This window comes from Solanum tuberosum, unplaced genomic scaffold (assembly GCF_000226075.1).
Source record: "Solanum tuberosum cultivar DM 1-3 516 R44 unplaced genomic scaffold, SolTub_3.0 scf00032, whole genome shotgun sequence".
NCBI classification, from domain to species: Eukaryota; Viridiplantae; Streptophyta; class Magnoliopsida; order Solanales; family Solanaceae; genus Solanum; species Solanum tuberosum.
The window spans coordinates 1,987,929-2,006,208 of record NW_006238958.1 but is presented as its reverse complement, the minus strand read 5'-3'; the positions used below and the strand labels follow the sequence as shown (position 1 = coordinate 2,006,208).

At 33.6% G+C, this 18,280-nt stretch overlaps 3 protein-coding genes across 3 annotated transcripts; 2 read left to right on the top strand and 1 right to left on the bottom strand.

The window, feature by feature from the left end:
- Positions 1-1,899: 1,899 nt before the first annotated feature.
- Positions 1,900-3,475, top strand: LOC102591854 (uncharacterized). The gene is made up of 2 exons (XM_006342051.2): positions 1,900-2,432; positions 2,916-3,475. The coding sequence occupies exons 1-2, from the start codon at positions 1,992-1,994 to the stop codon at positions 3,417-3,419; spliced, it is 945 nt and encodes a 314-aa protein (XP_006342113.1). The 5' UTR covers positions 1,900-1,991; the 3' UTR covers positions 3,420-3,475.
- A 4,697-nt stretch (positions 3,476-8,172) lies between these two features.
- LOC102591184 (probable serine/threonine-protein kinase At4g35230) lies at positions 8,173-14,015 on the top strand. Its single transcript, XM_006342049.2, has 9 exons — positions 8,173-8,776; positions 9,004-9,139; positions 9,615-9,748; positions 9,871-9,976; positions 11,060-11,145; positions 11,635-11,823; positions 12,147-12,311; positions 12,397-12,510; positions 13,558-14,015. The coding sequence occupies exons 1-9, from the start codon at positions 8,462-8,464 to the stop codon at positions 13,807-13,809; spliced, it is 1,497 nt and encodes a 498-aa protein (XP_006342111.1). The 5' UTR covers positions 8,173-8,461; the 3' UTR covers positions 13,810-14,015.
- LOC102591510 (ATP-dependent zinc metalloprotease FTSH, chloroplastic) lies at positions 13,968-17,479 on the bottom strand. The gene is made up of 5 exons (XM_006342050.2): positions 15,996-17,479; positions 15,187-15,433; positions 14,903-15,086; positions 14,383-14,554; positions 13,968-14,297 (listed from the first exon to the last, which is right to left on the bottom strand). The coding sequence occupies exons 1-5, from the start codon at positions 17,295-17,297 to the stop codon at positions 14,076-14,078; spliced, it is 2,127 nt and encodes a 708-aa protein (XP_006342112.1). The 5' UTR covers positions 17,298-17,479; the 3' UTR covers positions 13,968-14,075.
- Positions 17,480-18,280: the final 801 nt, after the last annotated feature.

Genomic DNA, 18,280 nt, shown 5'->3' with positions numbered 1-18,280 from the left:
TATATATTTTTTAAATAGCATCTTGATGATTATATTTTCAACACCAATTAGTGGAACAAATTTTACACCAAAGTACAAGAGGCCATAGATTGAATAACTTAAGACACAAATGATCTACAAGGATAACAATAACATATTCAATGAACGTATTTGGAATTAATGCAGATAATCTCTCTATCCAAATTCAGCTACAACTCATCATTAGCGATTAGAAAATCATTTCGAAAATAAAAAATAAAAACTGACAACCTTATTGTTCGAATCATAATGCCAAATATATCAGGACAAAGAAAAATAATAGCTGTATTTATGGGCACTATACATATTGCTTACTAGTAACAAATAAAATAACAATAATGTCTGAAAAGAAAACAGGAAAAAAACTCAGAAAATACTGAAAAAGGAGTATTATACCAACGCAAAAAAAACAATAATTATGAGACAAGTGGTAGAATAATACAAGAAATCAAGAATGTCATACTGGAAATTAATTTGACTTGTTTGCTCTATCACCAACAAAAATCATGGGCTCTTCACCTAATAATTCTATTTTTTTTATTTTAAAAAAAACTCTTGGGCTTTTAGCTAAATTAACTTAGAAGAATTGAAGTAGTATTATTTGTGTATATTTTTTGTAAAATAAAATAAAATAGCAAGAATTGCTTTACTTTTTAAAACAAGTATTTGCACACATATAATATGTTGTTCTATATTTGATGGTAATTTTATGCGTATGTGTAAATGTAAGTAATGAAGATCGTTACTTTTAAATATACAGATTCATGTATAATGTTACGATATATAATAAATCGCATAATCCCACTATATTATGTAACTTTTTTTTAAAAAAAAACAAAAAAAACTAAATATATATATAGATCGAGATTGTTTGTTCAGATAATTTTTGAAAAACGAAAAGAGGACAGACAGGGTGTGAGGGGCACGTGGTGTGTAGGCTCCAACACAACAGGAAAACCAGTATAACCTGTGAATTACAGAAATACAGATCATCACTCCCATAGCCATAGCCACCTTTACTAACGGGATTTTGCCTTTTTTTTGCTTCCCCAAAAACAGCTGGATTTATTCCCTCAATCTATTCTCTTTTATGCTCTTTAATTAATTCAGTTATACGTATTCAAAAAAATTAAAAATTAATTACGTGATCATAAAATTTTATCATTTTACATCTACCTAATATTAACTCACCAGATAGTAATAATGTCATGCATAAACGACCTGGATCACCATGGAAGGGAGTATAAATACTTAATAATCGGGGCCAAAAATATATATTTTTATCGTTACAAAATTATTTCAAATATACCCTTATTCTCTAACTATAAGCCATGCCAAATAATCAACGTGAATTTTTTTTTTATTTGGGTGGCGGTGAGATTTGATCTCAGGACCTCTATCTACTCTGGTATCATGTTGAAGTGTGTGATCAACTCATCTAAAAGCTTAAGTTGCTAGAGAGAGCACACTTTTATTATTTAATAATATTCTCAACAGTTATAAGATTGATCCTAGTTTTTTAACACATATCTCTTATTTATTTGTAGAATGATCAATTTTTCTCCACAATTATGAAAAATAGTTACAAATTTGCCCATAAACAAAATAGACAAGAATAACAAATACGTAGTGACTCGGAGAAATCAGAATTTTAACCTTATGGCTCATTCAAGAGTTAATAACTGAGTTTTAAAGGAAATTTTTATACATATTTAATAAACTTCTTAATACAAAATACATTATTTAAGCAAAAGTTATTGGATTCAATTGAACTTATATTGAGGTTTACAAAAAGTAGAAAAATTGTTTCCAAACGCGTCAATAAAATCGAGTTAATATATACTACTAGTAGGAGTATTATTTTACACCTACTCAATTAAATATTTAGATCTACTTGTTGTCTCCTTTATAAACACTTCTCAACTGTCCAACTCTTCACAAAAATTATTTTTTTCCCCTTTTCTGTCCAAAAAATGGGAAAAGAAAAAACACTATCAAAATCAAGAACAATGGCTCCTCGAATGGTGGCTAATTTCCGCAGATCTCTTTCTTTCCCAAATCACCCAAACCATTCAAATAAACCCAAAAAATCCTTCCATGTCCGATCTGCTAGTCTACCATGTCGATCTCATCCATTAATTTCTCAGCTCAAAGATGATTTAAACGAGCTCAAATCATGGGCTATTAAGCCTGAAAATCGAACTTCAAATTGGATTTGTGATGGACTCAATCAACTGAAAATTGTTCATGAATCTCTTGATGATCTGCTTCTTCTTCCACAAACACGCGAATCCTTACATGGACATTCTGATTTGGTCGAGAAGCTTCTAGATGATTTCCTTCACTTCGTCGACGTTTATGGAATCTTCCAGACCTTGATACTCACTTTCAAGGAAGAACATTTAGCTGCTCAGGTAACGTAAACTTAAACAACGCGATATATCATACTTTTAATTACTTAATTATATTATATCGCAACATTGTTACTAGCCCTTCATGGCCGAAAACTGAAAATTAAATATTTTTTTTTGCTTTTTTGGATGTAAAAATAGACTCACTAACCACTTTTCCATCATATTTTTGAAAAATAAACACTTTAATGAAAGATTCAAAAACGGCTAAGTTTTAAATAGTACTGTCCGCGCCTTTGCACAAAATCGCCCTTTTTACTCCACTTTTTAAATTTTGTCCCCAATTAGCTAAGTGGGCTCAAGTTAGTAATTACTAGATTCAAGATCTAGAATTCCACCTTATTGTTGATTGACAATCTTTTATAAGCTCATTTTGCATACAAATTCTCAAGTTTTCGAGTCTTGATAATATATTTATGAGTGTGTGTGATCATAATATATTTACGAACTTAGTTATTGATATTTAATTATATTATGTTTCTACAGGTAGCTGTGAGGCGTAAAGATGAATCTAAGATTGCTTCATACGCGAAAGCATTGAGAAAAATGGCTAAGGAAATGGATAAACTCGCGTTCAACGTACAATGTATAGGGAAATATATTGTACCTCAACAAACTATACCAATACCTGATGGAGATGCAGAGTTAGCAGAAGTGATGAAAGACATAATAGAAGTAACACAATTAGTTTCAATTGCACTTTTTAATGGACTTGGAGTATCAATGGCATATGCTAAACCATCTTGTTCATGGATTGGATTAGGAAAGAAGACAAAAAAATTGAAAGAAAATGAAGGAATTGTGGAATTTGTAGAAATGGAATTGGAGAATTTGTTGAGAAAAAATAAAGGAGATGAAGAGGTGAAAATTGTGACTAAAAAAATGCATGAATTGGAAGATTGTATTTGTGGGATTGAAAAATGTGGAGAGAAAGTGTTTAGGAGTTTAATTAATGCTAGAGTTTCATTGCTTAATGTATTCACACAATAGAAAAATAAGGTAAAAGGGAAATTAAAGATGATGCATACATGTATATTTTGCTTAAATGTTTTTTTTAACTATGTATTTGATTTGTTATTGTTATAAAGTTGATTTGATTGACGAGAAAAAAAGTTTACTATTAAATACAATAATAATATATCTAATGTAATTTCATCAACATTTTAAAGGCTCTTTCTTCCTCCATTCAGTCAAGTAATTTGCTTTTGAAAATTTCTCGATTTAATTTCTGGCTGTCATTTTTTTCCATCTTAACTTTGATTGATGAGTAATACATTGGAATTCAAAATTACTTCAATTATGTCACATTACTAGTAATATGACTTGTAAACCATGTCACATATATAAGTATATAATCTCGTAAATTTACAACCAATGAGTTATTTCCAAATAATCAATCGCGAGTCTCGTATATTTAGAGCCTTTTTTATTTGAATAAATATAGGAGTAAATTAAATTAGCATCTAAAAACCTAAATTTGTGTAGACTTTTAAATCCCAAATTCCATACAATTTTATTTTATCCAGGTTTTGATTTTTCTACATATCTGATCGTCAATTTTTGAACCAAATTAAAACTTTACTTTAAGACTTTTTTTTTTTTTGGAAATGAATAAAGAATAATGTTACCTGTTTAAAGATAAAAAATCATTGCTGGATATATTGTACTCCAGCAAATTGCTCATTCAAACAACTCTTTATCTTTTTCTCTCTTTTTTTTTCCAGATAAGAATCATGTGAATTTAATTAAAGTGATATATATAGTGACAATTTTCAGTCGGTATTTTGTCCATTATTATTATTCATAAGGTATTAAAGAAAGGCTGTTGGCATATTAAAGCAGGCGGTATAACATGTGAACTTGATTAATATCTATCTAACAAAAAAAAGTAAAAAAACAATGCGATGCATAAAGCATTATCAATTTAAACGGGGTTTAGAAACGATCGCAACATTTCAAGAATGTGCATGGTCTATACGACATGTCATAAAACAAGCGTTAATATTTACTTCCACAGTTCAAACTTGTAAATCATAAATCACACAAAGATATATAACTTCATCGTTGCTTCGAGACTCCCCACCATTATTCATCTTAAAAAAATTAATCCCCAAACAATTGATGCACAAATAATGAAGAAAGCAACTTGCACATGATTTTGTTCTAAATAATTGAGATCATTAGTTTCATAAATTACTATAAATAATGAACCAATCATTTGTTCATGATAATGTTAGCTTCTCATAATGTAGTCACCTGAGGAATCAAAGTGAATTGGTTCTCGTTTCTTGTTTTTTTATCATCATTTTTAATTTTTCACACTATCTGCTTTTTGCATAGATCTTATAACAATAACAAATTCAAAATAATTTCGAAAGAAAATAAAATATCTACAAATCTTATTTATATTTTTATGGAAGAAAAAAGTTGCTTTAGATTTACCTTATTTCATGATATATTTGAAAAAATATGTAAGAATGAAAAAGTTATTATGAAAATATTGATGAAAGAAAAATATTGATAGTAAACTTAGAAAAGGTAATCGGAATAAAAGAAATAACAATAGTAATAAAATTGAAAAACTAAGCTACCGATCGATAATAATAATAATTGTAAGGGAGTATGCTTTACCACTCCGAAAAAGAGAAACGGTTCTACTACAAATTACTAACCGTCTTCTTTAATCCTTGATGCATGATTTTCTATATATCTACGATCATATATCCTCGTGAGTTAGCAGGAATATTGTGTCATGTTTAATCATCTCTATCCAGTTCTTTTCTAGTCTATCTCTACCTCTCCTCGAAAATTTTATATATCCGAGTTAAATATAAATAAATTAAACTCTGCAGATATGCCCATCTTTTTGTTTTTCTGAATAAATGCCAGAAGATGCAAAGAATAATTGCTCTCTCCATAAACACATTAACACTAATCATCTTTCGTTAGGTAACATAAAACAAAACAAAAAGAAACATCATTTCATGTGTTTGTGTCTCAATGTCTTTGATTAGATTATGATTTTATTTATTCAAATAGCACTTTCATGTGAATTATTTAACAAATTGTAGATTTGTCCTTAGTTGATTTATTTTCAGATCCAAAATATTTGTCATTTTAACAAATTAAATTTCTTTCAAATTGTTTAACGTTTTAAACAAATATGAAGTCATGTAATACCTTTTTCTTTCTTTTCAAAATCTACCCTATTGTTATAATTGATGAGTGTTAATTAAGTGAGAAGTTTATTGAGAGATAAATAGTTGTTTAGACAAATACACCAAAAATATAAATATTTCTTAAAAGGGTTGCAATTATCCTTAAGTGAAAAACAAAAAAGATTTTGGACTCGAGGAAATATTTTTTTAAAATTATGATTCTTCCTTTTGGATACATTAATAATTAGTTCTTATTTCAAACTCGAAATAGATATTTTCTAAAAGGTATGTAAAGAAATTCAAATGAGAATATGAAACGTGTCTTTTTAGAAGCAGGAATGCATTTGAAAGAGAATCAAAATGCACAAGGAAATATGTAACATGCGTTATTTAACGTGCTTTATCCCTAAAAGTATAAATTTAATATCTTTCGACAAATTTTCTCTGACACTTGTCATTTAGATTACTTCACCCATAAACCTTAACGCCAAATGCCAATCATATATTTTTCAAATATAACCAAATTAGGAGTTTTGTATACTTAGTTTGTTGTAAGTTCTAGTCATATTACCGACACAAACACACCCTTCTCTTTTTCTTTCACCTTTCAGCAATTGTTGACTTTGGAACTTGGAAAATAATTAGCAAAGTAGTTTTTATTACAATCAATTGCTATAATTACAAAATTATAACAATTATAAAATTATAACAATCATTTAGAAAAGACAAATTTTCGACCGTACAATGAGGAGAAAAACTAGATTGTTGAAACTCAACCTTTATGTCAACCAAAACAAAATATGAAACCAAAAAAAGTGGGGAAAAATATATTCCCTTCACATTAAAATAAACTTCAAAGAGTTTACTTTTTATTGAACATTAATTTGTTTTCTGATGGTCAATTCAACCTTCTAAATTGGAACTCGCAGAAAAGTTGAGTATATTGAAATAACGATTCAAATAGTCTTTATAACAATCAAGTGGGGTTAAAAAAAAGTGAGATATATTGTATACGTAGAACTTATCCTTACTTTTGAAGATGGAAAAGTTGTTTTCAATAAAACCTCATTTAATTTTTTTTTATATATAATCTTTAATATTTTGAATTCGAAAATGTCCTAAACCAAATTAGGGGTACTTGATTGGGTTGAGATAAATTTGACTGGACTGGGCTTAAGAAACCAAAAGCCCAATAGTTAAATTATGGGCCTATATAGGGGGCCGTGGAAAATTGGAAACTGCGAATGATGTAATTGCACGCAGATCCCTACGAAGTCAAGACAACGTGGCTGACAAATTTTGCATTTTGCAAGTTCGCACGTGAAGGTCCAAGAATATTACTAAATTGTTTTAAACATGATACGTGTGCATCTCGTTTCTCTTAACGAGATGCACACGTATACGCAGTGGAGCTACCTAAATAGAGTTGGTGTTATGAGACGTCACTTCATCGAATTGTATTTTACTTACAGTAATAATATATTTAATGTAATTTTATGAGTCAAGACTGAATAAAATGATGCATTATACGTACATAGTCTTATTCCTACTTTATAAAAATGGTATGGAAGCTATATGTTTTGTATGACCATTAGATCTTTTTGAAGTTATACATTATATTTGTAAGTTTGTAATCACAAAAACTTATTTATAAAATGAATATGATATTTATTACAGTGACACGTTAAGATATTTTGAAATCTTGTTTATGAACTATATATGATTTGATATTTGATAAGATTATCAAAGAATGATGTGAAAGTGTTCATAACTTTGTGGAATTTTGATGTTAATGAGAAAAAAATAAATACATTTAAGATATTCAAATACATATATAAATAAAAATCTAATTTCAAATCAATCTCATTTAAAATCATCTCCAAACGGGACTTAAATTAATTTGAACATCACAAAATGTGAATATATCACTGAATATACGTATCATCATTAGTTATATGAAATGATAAGTGTTTTCTTTTAAATATAAAAATATTTAAAATAAAAATCTTGGCAAGTGAAAATTAAATTTCTTTCAAAAAATGACTGAAAGTATTTTAAAGATAAATTTTCAAAATTAAATCAAATTTCATTGTCAAATGAATATTTGAAATATTTTGTAATTGTGTTGTTAATAACTTTTTCTAAAATATCATGTTATAATTTTAAAATAATCTATCATCTAGTTCATCATAAAACAACAATATTATATCAAATTATGATAAATTTACTATAGTTTTTAAAACTTATCATTTACACGTCACGTTCTATATTTATTTATAGAAAAATTGAAAATATATCATCAAAAACTACATTAAATTTTTAAAACATCAATCCAAATTTCACCTAAATCTAATTTTCCATTTTTTAAAAACAAAAACTTTAAATATATTTCCAAAAACTAAAGCAAATCTTAAAATTTCACCTAAATCTAATTTCCAAAAAATATGGCCTAAAATGGTAGCTAAATCTATCATTAAGATTTTTTACCGCGAGATTTTTACAATAAAACAACACCAAACTGGACGAAAATACCCTCATAACTTCTTTTTATTTTTTGAGGACAAAGCAAAGTTACAAAGAAAAAACAGAGAAAGCTGTGTCAGAGCAGAAAAAGGTGTAAGAGAAAGACAAATGAGTCAATGAAAGCACAGTTTTTCGAGTTTTCACTTTCACTTTGCAATTCTCACCATTTCATCTCTCTAGCTGTATAATAATCCCAAAAAAAAAATGAAAAAAAATGATTAAAAAAGCTATTTTTATGATTAATTTAATCATATAATAAAGTTGTATTCCTTTTTTTGTTGTTTTTTTGGTTGGGTGAGGTTTAAGATTGGTTATGGTGTTTAATTGAAGGGATTCTTGATTTGGGTTATCATGGGTTGTTGTCAATCTTCAATCTTGAAGGAGTTGAGCTCAGAGAAAGATCAGCGTCATGGGGTGGTTAACGCACGACCTTCTAACGGCACCGGCGCCGGAGCTGCTGTCGGAGATGGTGGGGTTCCGGTGTTTTCTGAGTTTTCGCTTTCTGAGCTGAAAGCAGCTACTAATAACTTCAGTTCGGAGTTTATTGTTTCTGAAAGTGGAGAAAAGGCCCCGAATATGGTTTACAAGGGGCGGTTGCAGAATCGGCGGTGGATCGCTGTTAAGAAGTTTACTAAATCGGCATGGCCTGATCCTAAACAGTTTGCGGTATTGTCCTCTTACTTTGATTTATTTACTGTATTGCCCTTGGTTTTTTTGTGAAGCTAGGGTTTAATGTGGATTTGAGATTGACCTAAATTGACCTGAATGGATATAGTGGATAGAGCCATGTGAAAGTTCTGATAGCCAACTAATTGAGCTACTAAGATTCCGCGTTTAGGATTGAGGTGTTGTTATTTATTCTGATTTTTTGTTATTGTTGTTGTTGTAATTAGGATGAAGCATCAGGTGTTGGGAATTTGAGGCATAAAAGGCTGGCAAATTTGATTGGGTACTGCTCTGATGGGGATGAGAGGTTGCTTGTAGCTGAGTACATGCCAAATGATACACTTGCAAAGCATCTGTTTCACTGTATGTTTGTTGTTTACTGCTTTTGTTTTTTAGCTTCATTGCAGCTTATCTATGGGAATGAAGCGAAGAATCGAGATAATTTGACGGTTGATAGTTAGAGATAGATGTAATATAACATTAACTGCTTTGCTCCAATAAGTGTTGGGAGATATTGACGTTGTTTTTTGGTTTATCAGTAATTTGTATTGTAGTTAGTTGTTATAATCTTCTTTGTCGTATTAGCGAGGCAGAGTGATTGGTTGGGGCATTAAAAACTTTTAACTTTTGTTATAAAAGACAATGTGTGTTTGTCGTCATCTTCTTCATACATAAATTTAGCGATACACCTGTTGTCAACATATCTTGTTTATTGCTTTGTTGCTTTATGAATTTTTCTTTCCTAGTTAATCTGATATAATGTATTTGCCTTTATATTGTATATTGCTTCATCTCATGGTTTCTGTGGAAATGCATTTGCTTTGTTCTTTCTCTGCAGGGGAGAATCAAACCCTTGAGTGGGCTATGCGTTTAAGAGTGGCTCTATATATTGCTGAAGCATTAGACTACTGTAGCAGTGAAGGTCGACCACTATACCATGACTTGAATGCATATAGAGTTCTCTTTGACGAGGTACTTTGATGGACATCTTTTTTAGAGCTTGGAATGTCTTCATACATTCTAGAGTAATGTCTAATGTAGACTTCTGAATTTACTTTTACCACTGTGTTAATTCTGTAAATGATTTTTGGCAGAGTGGTGATCCCCGTCTTTCTTGTTTTGGGCTGATGAAAAATAGCAGGGATGGTAAAAGTTATAGCACGAACCTTGCGTATACACCTCCTGAGTATTTAAGAAATGGTAAAATTTTGAACTTTTTGTCTCTGTTGAGTTCTAAAGTTTTCCTCTTAGCACTATTACCATGGATAGTGATGCTATGTGGGACTGGAACTTTTTGGCTGGGTAAGTCTCCTTGCACGAGACAGCCATTTTGTGATGTGAGGTTGTGACTGCTGACTGGTGCTGATTTAAAAAGAGACACTGATTCCATGTGTGTTAAAGTAAGAGGATGTATGGAGTAACTTTGCTAATTGCTATTTACTTATAAAATGTGTAAATCAAGACATATGTCTTGAGCTCCCTGGATGAACAGATTGAAATGTCTACTTCAATGGTGTATAAAGTAATATCTCATCTCAAATATATACGTAGAAAAATCTTAAATTTGTTGATTCTTTGAAATATATATGATTCCAATACTTCTTAATTAGTGCCTGCCTTTTGAGTTATCTATCCTTCGGTGTTTACAGTAAACTTTTTCCAGGGAGCAAAATTAGTATTCACATCCTGATATTTAAATGCAACAGTGTTACATGACCTCTTGATGCACGAATAAATAGTAGACCGGAATGCTGTTAGACAAAATTCTGTGATGTGAGATAATGAAGGAAATTCCAACAGAAGTTGTGAATATGTTAGCAACTGAATTTGGTGCCTTCTGCATCTCCAATAACCTGATATACATTATGTCATCATTTTCTCTTATGAATTTATAATTTCTGACCAAGATATTCAGAATTTTGCTTGATATAGTAATTGGCTATTGTAAACTGATAGCTTGGTGGTGGGGTGGGGGTGAGACTATATCTCTTTAGGAAAGTTCACAATTTAGAGCGATTTTGGAATTCAAATCCTACATAGCCATGTACTCTCCTGATGCCGGTGGTGTTATACATTTGTGTTCTGGTAGTAAGTTATGTTCCTGCTTTTGGTTCTTTTCTTTTTCGGAGAAAGGGTGATGGAACTTAAATATGACAACTGAAAAAAGGAAGATTCCATTATGATCTGCCTAAGTGATTCTATTGATATCTATCATTTTCTGTTTGTTATCACTCTCATTGTCAACTGATATTAAGGGATGAACAATTTCTTGTCTATTTGCAGGAAGAGTCACTCAAGAAAGTGTTGTTTTCAGCTATGGAACTGTCCTTTTGGACTTGCTAAGTGGAAAACATATTCCTCCTGGTCATGTAAGTTTCTTAGAGTCTGTTTGTTAGCTGTACATCCATCTCTTCTTGCACCAAGTCTTGGGGATCGTCACCTTATCAATGATGGGAACACTATTTTAGGCTCTCTTGTGTTGTATACTTGTATATATGTACTGGTACTCTGGAAATTATTCCGTAAGTCTGAGACTATGTACAAAATTTGTTACCAGACCAGCAATAGGAGGGTAGTCGGACATTAGGCTTGGAACATTAGGAGTTTGAAACAGTTTTGACTAAACATCCGCATACATTTTGTGTCTTTGATCATCTTTCTAAAGGAAGAGGAGAAATTCAGTTGATGTTAATACTAATGTAGAGTATATTTCTTCACTTTGTCTTGAAGAACATTCCATATTGGTGTCATTGTGTTTACCTTATTTCTCTTTTGCAATTCCTCCCCTTTCCTATGGTAAACTGTTTTAAATTTCAAATTTGAATCTTATGTGCTTAGTTCATTCCTTTACGTTTCAGGCACTCGATATGATACGGGGAAAAAACATTCTTCTATTAATGGATTCACATTTGGAGGGAAATTTCTCTACAGAAGAGGCAACTGTTGTATTTGATCTGGCTTCACGATGCTTACAGTATGAACCCAGGGAGCGACCAAATACCAAAGACCTCGTTTCAACACTTGGTCCATTGCAAAGTAAACCTGATGTTAGTCCTACCACCATAATCTACTCTATTTTTCTTGATGTCTTGTTTTCTATCCTTTCCCCATCCAAAGAATATGGGAAAATAAAAAGCTCATATTGTAATGAATTTGTTTGGTAAGCAGAACTACCAAATATTGCCTCCTCATTTCTCCTTCATCTCAAGATGCTCCCTTATCTTCGTCTCTCGTTATATACTGTGTCCACATCTTGTTTTGTTCCCGAGCAACTGCTTCTGCTGGGAAGTTTGACTCTATTTTCATCTAATTGATTGTTTTGTTTTATTCAATTAGACGTTAGAAGGAGTTTCTGATATTCTGGTTGCAGGTTTCATCTCATGTAATGTTGGGTATTCCTAAGAGTGAGGAAGCTCCACCAACTCCACAGCACCCTCTTTCTGCAATGGGTGATGCTTGTTCGAGAATGGATCTCACAGCTATTCATCAGATTTTGGTAATGACACATTATAAAGACGATGAAGGGACAAATGAGGTAATTATCTTGACCAAAACTGCCACTGCAGAAGCATCTGTTTCTTTCACATCTTTATGTTGTTGCTGGATGCCCAATGATGCAGTTGTCTTTCCAAGAGTGGACTCAACAAATGAGGGATATGTTGGAGGCAAGAAAGCGTGGAGACTTGGCATTTCGGGACAAGGACTTTAAAACTGCCATAGATTGCTATTCTCAGGTATTTGCCTTCATCTAATGAGAATGTGTCAATCTGCATTACTGGTTACAACTTGCAACTTCCTTTATTTCAAACCTAGTAAGGTCAGTATTGGCAATAAAAGACTGACCCAGACGAGACTTGAGGTAGACCGAAATATGCTTAACTTTAACTCCAGAATACCATTTATGCAGTTGGATGCCATAAATAGTTACTTCCTTGATTAATTGAGACATGCATCTTCATTGGGGGTAGGAGTGGCAGGTCTTCTGCCATTTCTTGTGTGGGTCGATTGACATTCTCAAGTCTCTATCATGTATCCGATTTAGAATTTAAAAATCAGTGGCTTTTCCAAAAAAATAAATAATCAGTTTCCTTAGAGCCATCTATACTCGACCATTTAATAGAAAGACCAAAATCTGAATGTGGCCTGTGTTTATGGTGTCTTTTCCACATCTAATTCTATACTGTATGTGATCTAGTTGACATTTTTGGTTATTTGTGTGACCGCTGAATCATCCTTGGCCAATAATCCAAGGAACAAATTAAGTCAATGCATTCTTGAAATCTAATTCCATGCTGTAAGCTGATCTTGTTTGCCGGGCTGTAACACAATTATTTGCGTGCCTGGTAAATTTGCCGTGTTAAATAGAACAACCAATCTATAGGCTCCATCCAATCAGAGATGGAGGCAGGATTTGAAGATTATTGGTTCCAAGGAAAAATATAGGATTTGGACCAAAGCTACTGGGTTCAGCCGAACCTACAAATCATATTTCTAGCTCTATCCCTGCAATCCAATGCTAATATTGTAGCATGACCTTTTTGAGAATGAGATTAGTCAAGATGTGGCAAGAAATTTGCAGCTCCATTGGATGCTTTACTGCATTACCTTTTCTAGCTGTTGGAGTAGTTGTATAGATGTCCTGTATTAGGTAGCAAATGATGATCTAGCTTGCATTTGGGTTAACAGAGTTCTTTCATTAGCTTACTTATGTGCATAAGATGGATGAGCTAAATACAACTTTGCTTTAGGCAATCTGCTTATTTCTGTGTGTCTCATTGCAGTTTGTAGATGTGGGAACGATGGTGTCTCCAACTGTTTATGCACGAAGAAGCCTTTGTTATCTCATGTGTGATCAACCAGATGCTGCCCTTAGAGATGCAATGCAAGCACAATGTGTTTACCCAGACTGGTCAACTGCATTTTACATGCAGGCAGTTGCCCTATCCAAGCTAGACATGCACAAAGATGCAGCTGACATGTTGAATGAGGCTGCAATTCTAGAAGAGAAAAGACGCGGTGGACGTGCATCTTGATAATACCCTCTCTTGTATCATTCTTTTGGTCCTATCAGTTATTCTTGTCATCACAAAATTAGCCCAAATTTCTGTATCATTTGTTTTTGAGTGTGATTGTCTTAGAACTATGTATAACAAAGGAAGATAATCATTTGCTCTGTTGGTATATGCGCATGTCAGTTTTGCACTCTGATTTGTCAAAATATGAAAAATAAATTTCTCAATGTGTACATTTGTATGTATATTTGTTAATACAATAGAGTGGTGAAGATACATTGGTGAAATCAGGAAATGAATAGCTCAGCCTTGCCATCGATGAAAAGGCTCATGAACTCTTCACCATCAACAGTTTCTTTCTCTATCAACAGCTGAGCAAGCTTGTGTAGGATGTCAATGTGAGTTGTGATGATTTGCGTAGCTCTTTCGTATGCCTTTTCAACCAATTCCCTTACTTCAGCATCAACCACATCGGCTGTTGCCATGGAGTAGTCTTTCTGGGTTGACATCTGAAATTAAAGGACGAAATTGTAAGGCATGGTTAAAGACTCTTACAGCAAGGTTACGAAAATACAACTTGCACGAATCATGTACCTGTTGGCCAAGGAAAGGGTTTCCACCACCTCCTCCAATGGCAACTTGACCTATCTTTTTGCTGAAACCTAATCTCTCAACCATCTGCCTTGCCACTCGTGAGACTTGCATGAAATCGTTAGATGCCCCAGTTGTTACGTTGTCTTGTCCAAAAATAACCTCCTCAGCAACTCTGGAAGAGCAGGGGATTCAAGAAACAGAATTGGGCTTTTTAGAAAGTTAAGAGGTAAGCAAGGTCATGGATGAATTATGAATAGAAAATGATTAGCAATCCAACAACCCATATGAGATGAGCTTAAATGGAGCAGCAACATGATCAATGAAGATTCATATATCCGACCTCAGCGTTTTGAGATTAAAACGTAGTTATTGTAGCAGTATCAATACTATGTAGCAAATGATGAAAATAGCATGACGCTCATGTTCATCCTTTAAAAATGCAACACCCCTCCCCCTTATTATGAGTTCAAGACAAACTGGAGTAATAAGCATCTATCCAGGTATAATAGGTAAAACTGACCTTCCACCAAGTGCAACTGCCATTTGATTCTCTAGGTAGCTCCTGCTGTACAGGCCTGACTCAAGTCTTTCTTCGCTGGGGGCAAAGAAGGTGAGGCCACCGGCTTGGCCACGAGGAATTATAGATATCTTGGCAACAGGATCATATTCGGGCATAAGTGCACCAACCAAGGCATGGCCAGCCTCTGTAATACAAATGTAAGCACACAATCAAAAACAGGCTCCGAGTAACTAGATCATCTGGAGGAAGTAACTACTAAGTGTGTCATTTAGTTTTTGCCGTACCATGGTAAGCTACCAACTTCTTCTTCTCATCTGAGACAACAGCATTTTTCTTCTCTGGGCCAGCAATTATCCTCTCTAGAGCATCGGATATCTCATCTTTACTTATTTCCTTTAGGTCACGCCTAGCTGCAAGGATGGCTGCTTCATTCATCAAGTTCTGCAAATCTGCACCGGTGAAACCTGGTGTTCTCCTGGCAATCTTATCAAAGTCCACATCCTTGGCAAGGGCCTTTCCTCTAGAATGCACCTGTCATACAGAGTAGTAAGACGAGCAGTTCAGCAAATGGAAAACATTTTTCAAAGTGGAACACCTCAAGTTAATATTTTCTCAATAGATCATGCAAATAGTAAACACTCACATTATCTCAAGGTAAACACTAACCACATTATTTTCTGCCACATGATGTATGCCCGTAAAGAATGGAGACTAGTTTGCTAATTTTGATATCTATTTATCACAACTTTAAATTTTCTCCCAAAGTATGATGAATGAGGAACCCAACACCAGACCACAACAAGCATAAAGTTGAAAAACCAAGATAACTTCAGGAATTACTTCTGTATAATTCAGAAATTATATGTAAGAACCATAGCATTTCGCGATTCGTTGGTAAATCAATTTTGATTCTCTATTAACCAATAATGTGGAACAATTAACATGGTTAAAACAAACTGTTTGAAGTCTAGAGGCAGCATGATAATCTTTCTACCACTATGTTAATACAAAGGTGGTTTCAAAATAAATATTCAATCGATATAGGATACTCGTATTGATAAAATGAAGAAAACAATGTTCAGAGTAAACTAACCTGAAGAATCCTGACTCTACCAGCAACATCAGGCCTGTCCACAGTCACTTGTCGATCGAACCTTCCAGGTCTCAACAAAGCAGAATCAAGAACATCAGGCCTGTTAGTTGCAGCCAAAACAATGACACCAGAATTTCCAGAGAACCCATCCATTTCAGTCAAAAGCTGATTAATAGTCTGCTCTCTCTCATCATTTCCACCACCAAGTCCTGCACCTCTCTGTCTTCCCACAGCATCAATCTCATCAATAAACACAATACAAGGCGCTTTAGATTTCGCCTTCTCAAACAAATCCCTAACTCTAGAAGCTCCCACACCCACAAACAACTCAACAAACTCTGATGCTGCACAAGAGAAAAATGGCACACCAGCCTCACCAGCTACTGCTCTAGCTAAAAGGGTCTTCCCAGTACCTGGTGGACCAACCAAAAGACACCCTTTTGGTATCTTAGCACCTAAAGCAGTATACTTATCAGGATTTTTCAAAAAATCAACCACTTCCTGTAACTCTAATTTAGCTTGATCAGCACCAGCAACATCAGCAAAAGTCACTCCAGTTTCAGGCACCTCCTGAAACTTGGACTTAGACCGGCCGAAATCCATCGGCCCGCCAAGTCCTCCAGGCCCACCCGGGCCTCCCTGAGACCGCCTGAAAAGGAAAAACAACCCAGCAAAAGCAATAATAGGGAACAGCAAATTCCCAATAACACTAAACAACCCATTACCCCCTTCACCTTCAGAAACTGATATATCAACGCCATTCATCGCCAAAATGTCGATTAAATCCGGGTCATTAGGCACAATTACATTAGCTCTACGCCCATCTACAGCTGTAAGCTGAAGGGTACTTCCGTCTTTACTAAATCTAACCCTTTCAACTTTCCCCTTCTTCACAGCATTCAAGAACTCACTGTACCTCCATTGAGTACCTTCAGGAAGGTCAGAAGCAGGCTGCGCTTGAGTCTTTGGAGCATTCAAAATGATATTTTGAGCAAAGGGTAATGAATTTGAAGCACTGGGTTTGAGTGCTTCAGCTTCAATCACTTGTGGTGGTGCTGCTGGGGTTGTATTATCAAGAGCAAAAGCATGTGGGGTGATTGAAGAAAAGAGTAAAGCAGCTAAAGCAGCTTTAGATGGAACATTCTTGAAATTATCTGAATTGGGTTTTTTGTTGAGTATTGATTGAGGAACTATACACTTTCTTTTGGAGTGAAAATGGAAATACTTTGAGGTTTTAGGTGTGGGAGGAGAAACAAAGATTTGGGAACCCAAGAAATTGGAAGATAGTACAGAATTGGCCATTGTTGGAACAAGATTGATCAATTCTTGTTCTTAAATTTGGGGAATTTATTGTAGAACTCAATTATATATGCAAAAAAATATAAAAAAAATTGGTCTTTGCTAGTTCTTGAGAAATTGAATAGAAGCCATAGATTTGGATGTTGGTTTGGGTTGCTTCTACGTGTCAGCAATGTTATCCAGTCGCCTTTATGTGGGAAAAAATGGAAAGCCCGCAAATATTCACTGAAAAGTTACGTGGAAATGCAAGAGACGTCAAAAGTATCTTCACTGGTCAATAGTGAGAAATTGGCCCAAAAAATACCGTAACAGTGGGGGTGATTTATATAAATGGCCTCGTAGGTGGATGATTTTGAACTTTTGACCTCTTTTTTTATTCTACGGATAAAATTTCAAGCTCAACAAAATCTGGTTTTTGACCTTGAAAGCAAGTGAGGCCATTCATTTTCAAGGTTATTAGGTGTTTCTTCGGTAAAGTTGGGTGCATGGTGGTACTGTTTAATTTTTAATTAGAGGTCTAGGGTTCGAGCCATGTGTATGAAAAAAATCATGTCAGAAGCACCACCCCCGAATTGGCCATGCAGTATGTGATCCGAATTTACTCGAGGCTTCAATGTGGGCTCCGGACATCGAATGGAAAACCAAAAAAAAAAAAAAAGGTATAAGGAAGCAGTTTGGCCATGTAATGCAAATGTTGGTGATTTACAAGGCCCATTGGATCATTTATCTTGTCATAAGAATGTGGCCCAACCCCAAGGGAAGGTTTCTGTGTTATGTTGGTGAAATTTCCATCTATTCTCCTTTTTGAGATAGTCGTTTAGTAAATGATTGTTTTTTTGTGTGGATGAATTATGGACCTTTTTAGACACGGGGTAAAATCCTTTTGAACAAATTAAAAATTTTGTGAGAAAATATCATACCATAATCTAAAATTTTGTAAGTTATGCAAATGTTAAAAACAACAGTTTCCCAAGGGTTATATTTGT

Bases quoted from the DNA above. Each gene is read 5' to 3' on its own strand.
- LOC102591510 (XM_006342050.2), bottom strand. From the start codon at position 17,297: ATGGCCAATTCTGTACTATCTTCCAATTTCTTGGGTTCCCAAATCTTT. The intron at 14,555-14,902 runs GTCAGTTTTACC...CTGCTCTTCCAG, and splicing joins GCAGTTGCACTTGGTGGAAG to AGTTGCTGAGGAGGTTATTT. The intron at 14,298-14,382 runs GTACATGATTCG...CTTTAATTTCAG, and splicing joins ACCCTTTCCTTGGCCAACAG to ATGTCAACCCAGAAAGACTA.
- LOC102591184 (XM_006342049.2), top strand. From the start codon at position 8,462: ATGGGTTGTTGTCAATCTTCAATCTTGAAGGAGTTGAGCTCAGAGAAA. The intron at 8,777-9,003 runs GTATTGTCCTCT...TGTTGTAATTAG, and splicing joins CTGATCCTAAACAGTTTGCG to GATGAAGCATCAGGTGTTGG. The intron at 11,824-12,146 runs GTTAGTCCTACC...TTCTGGTTGCAG, and splicing joins CATTGCAAAGTAAACCTGAT to GTTTCATCTCATGTAATGTT.
- LOC102591854 (XM_006342051.2), top strand. From the start codon at position 1,992: ATGGGAAAAGAAAAAACACTATCAAAATCAAGAACAATGGCTCCTCGA. The intron at 2,433-2,915 runs GTAACGTAAACT...ATGTTTCTACAG, and splicing joins AAGAACATTTAGCTGCTCAG to GTAGCTGTGAGGCGTAAAGA.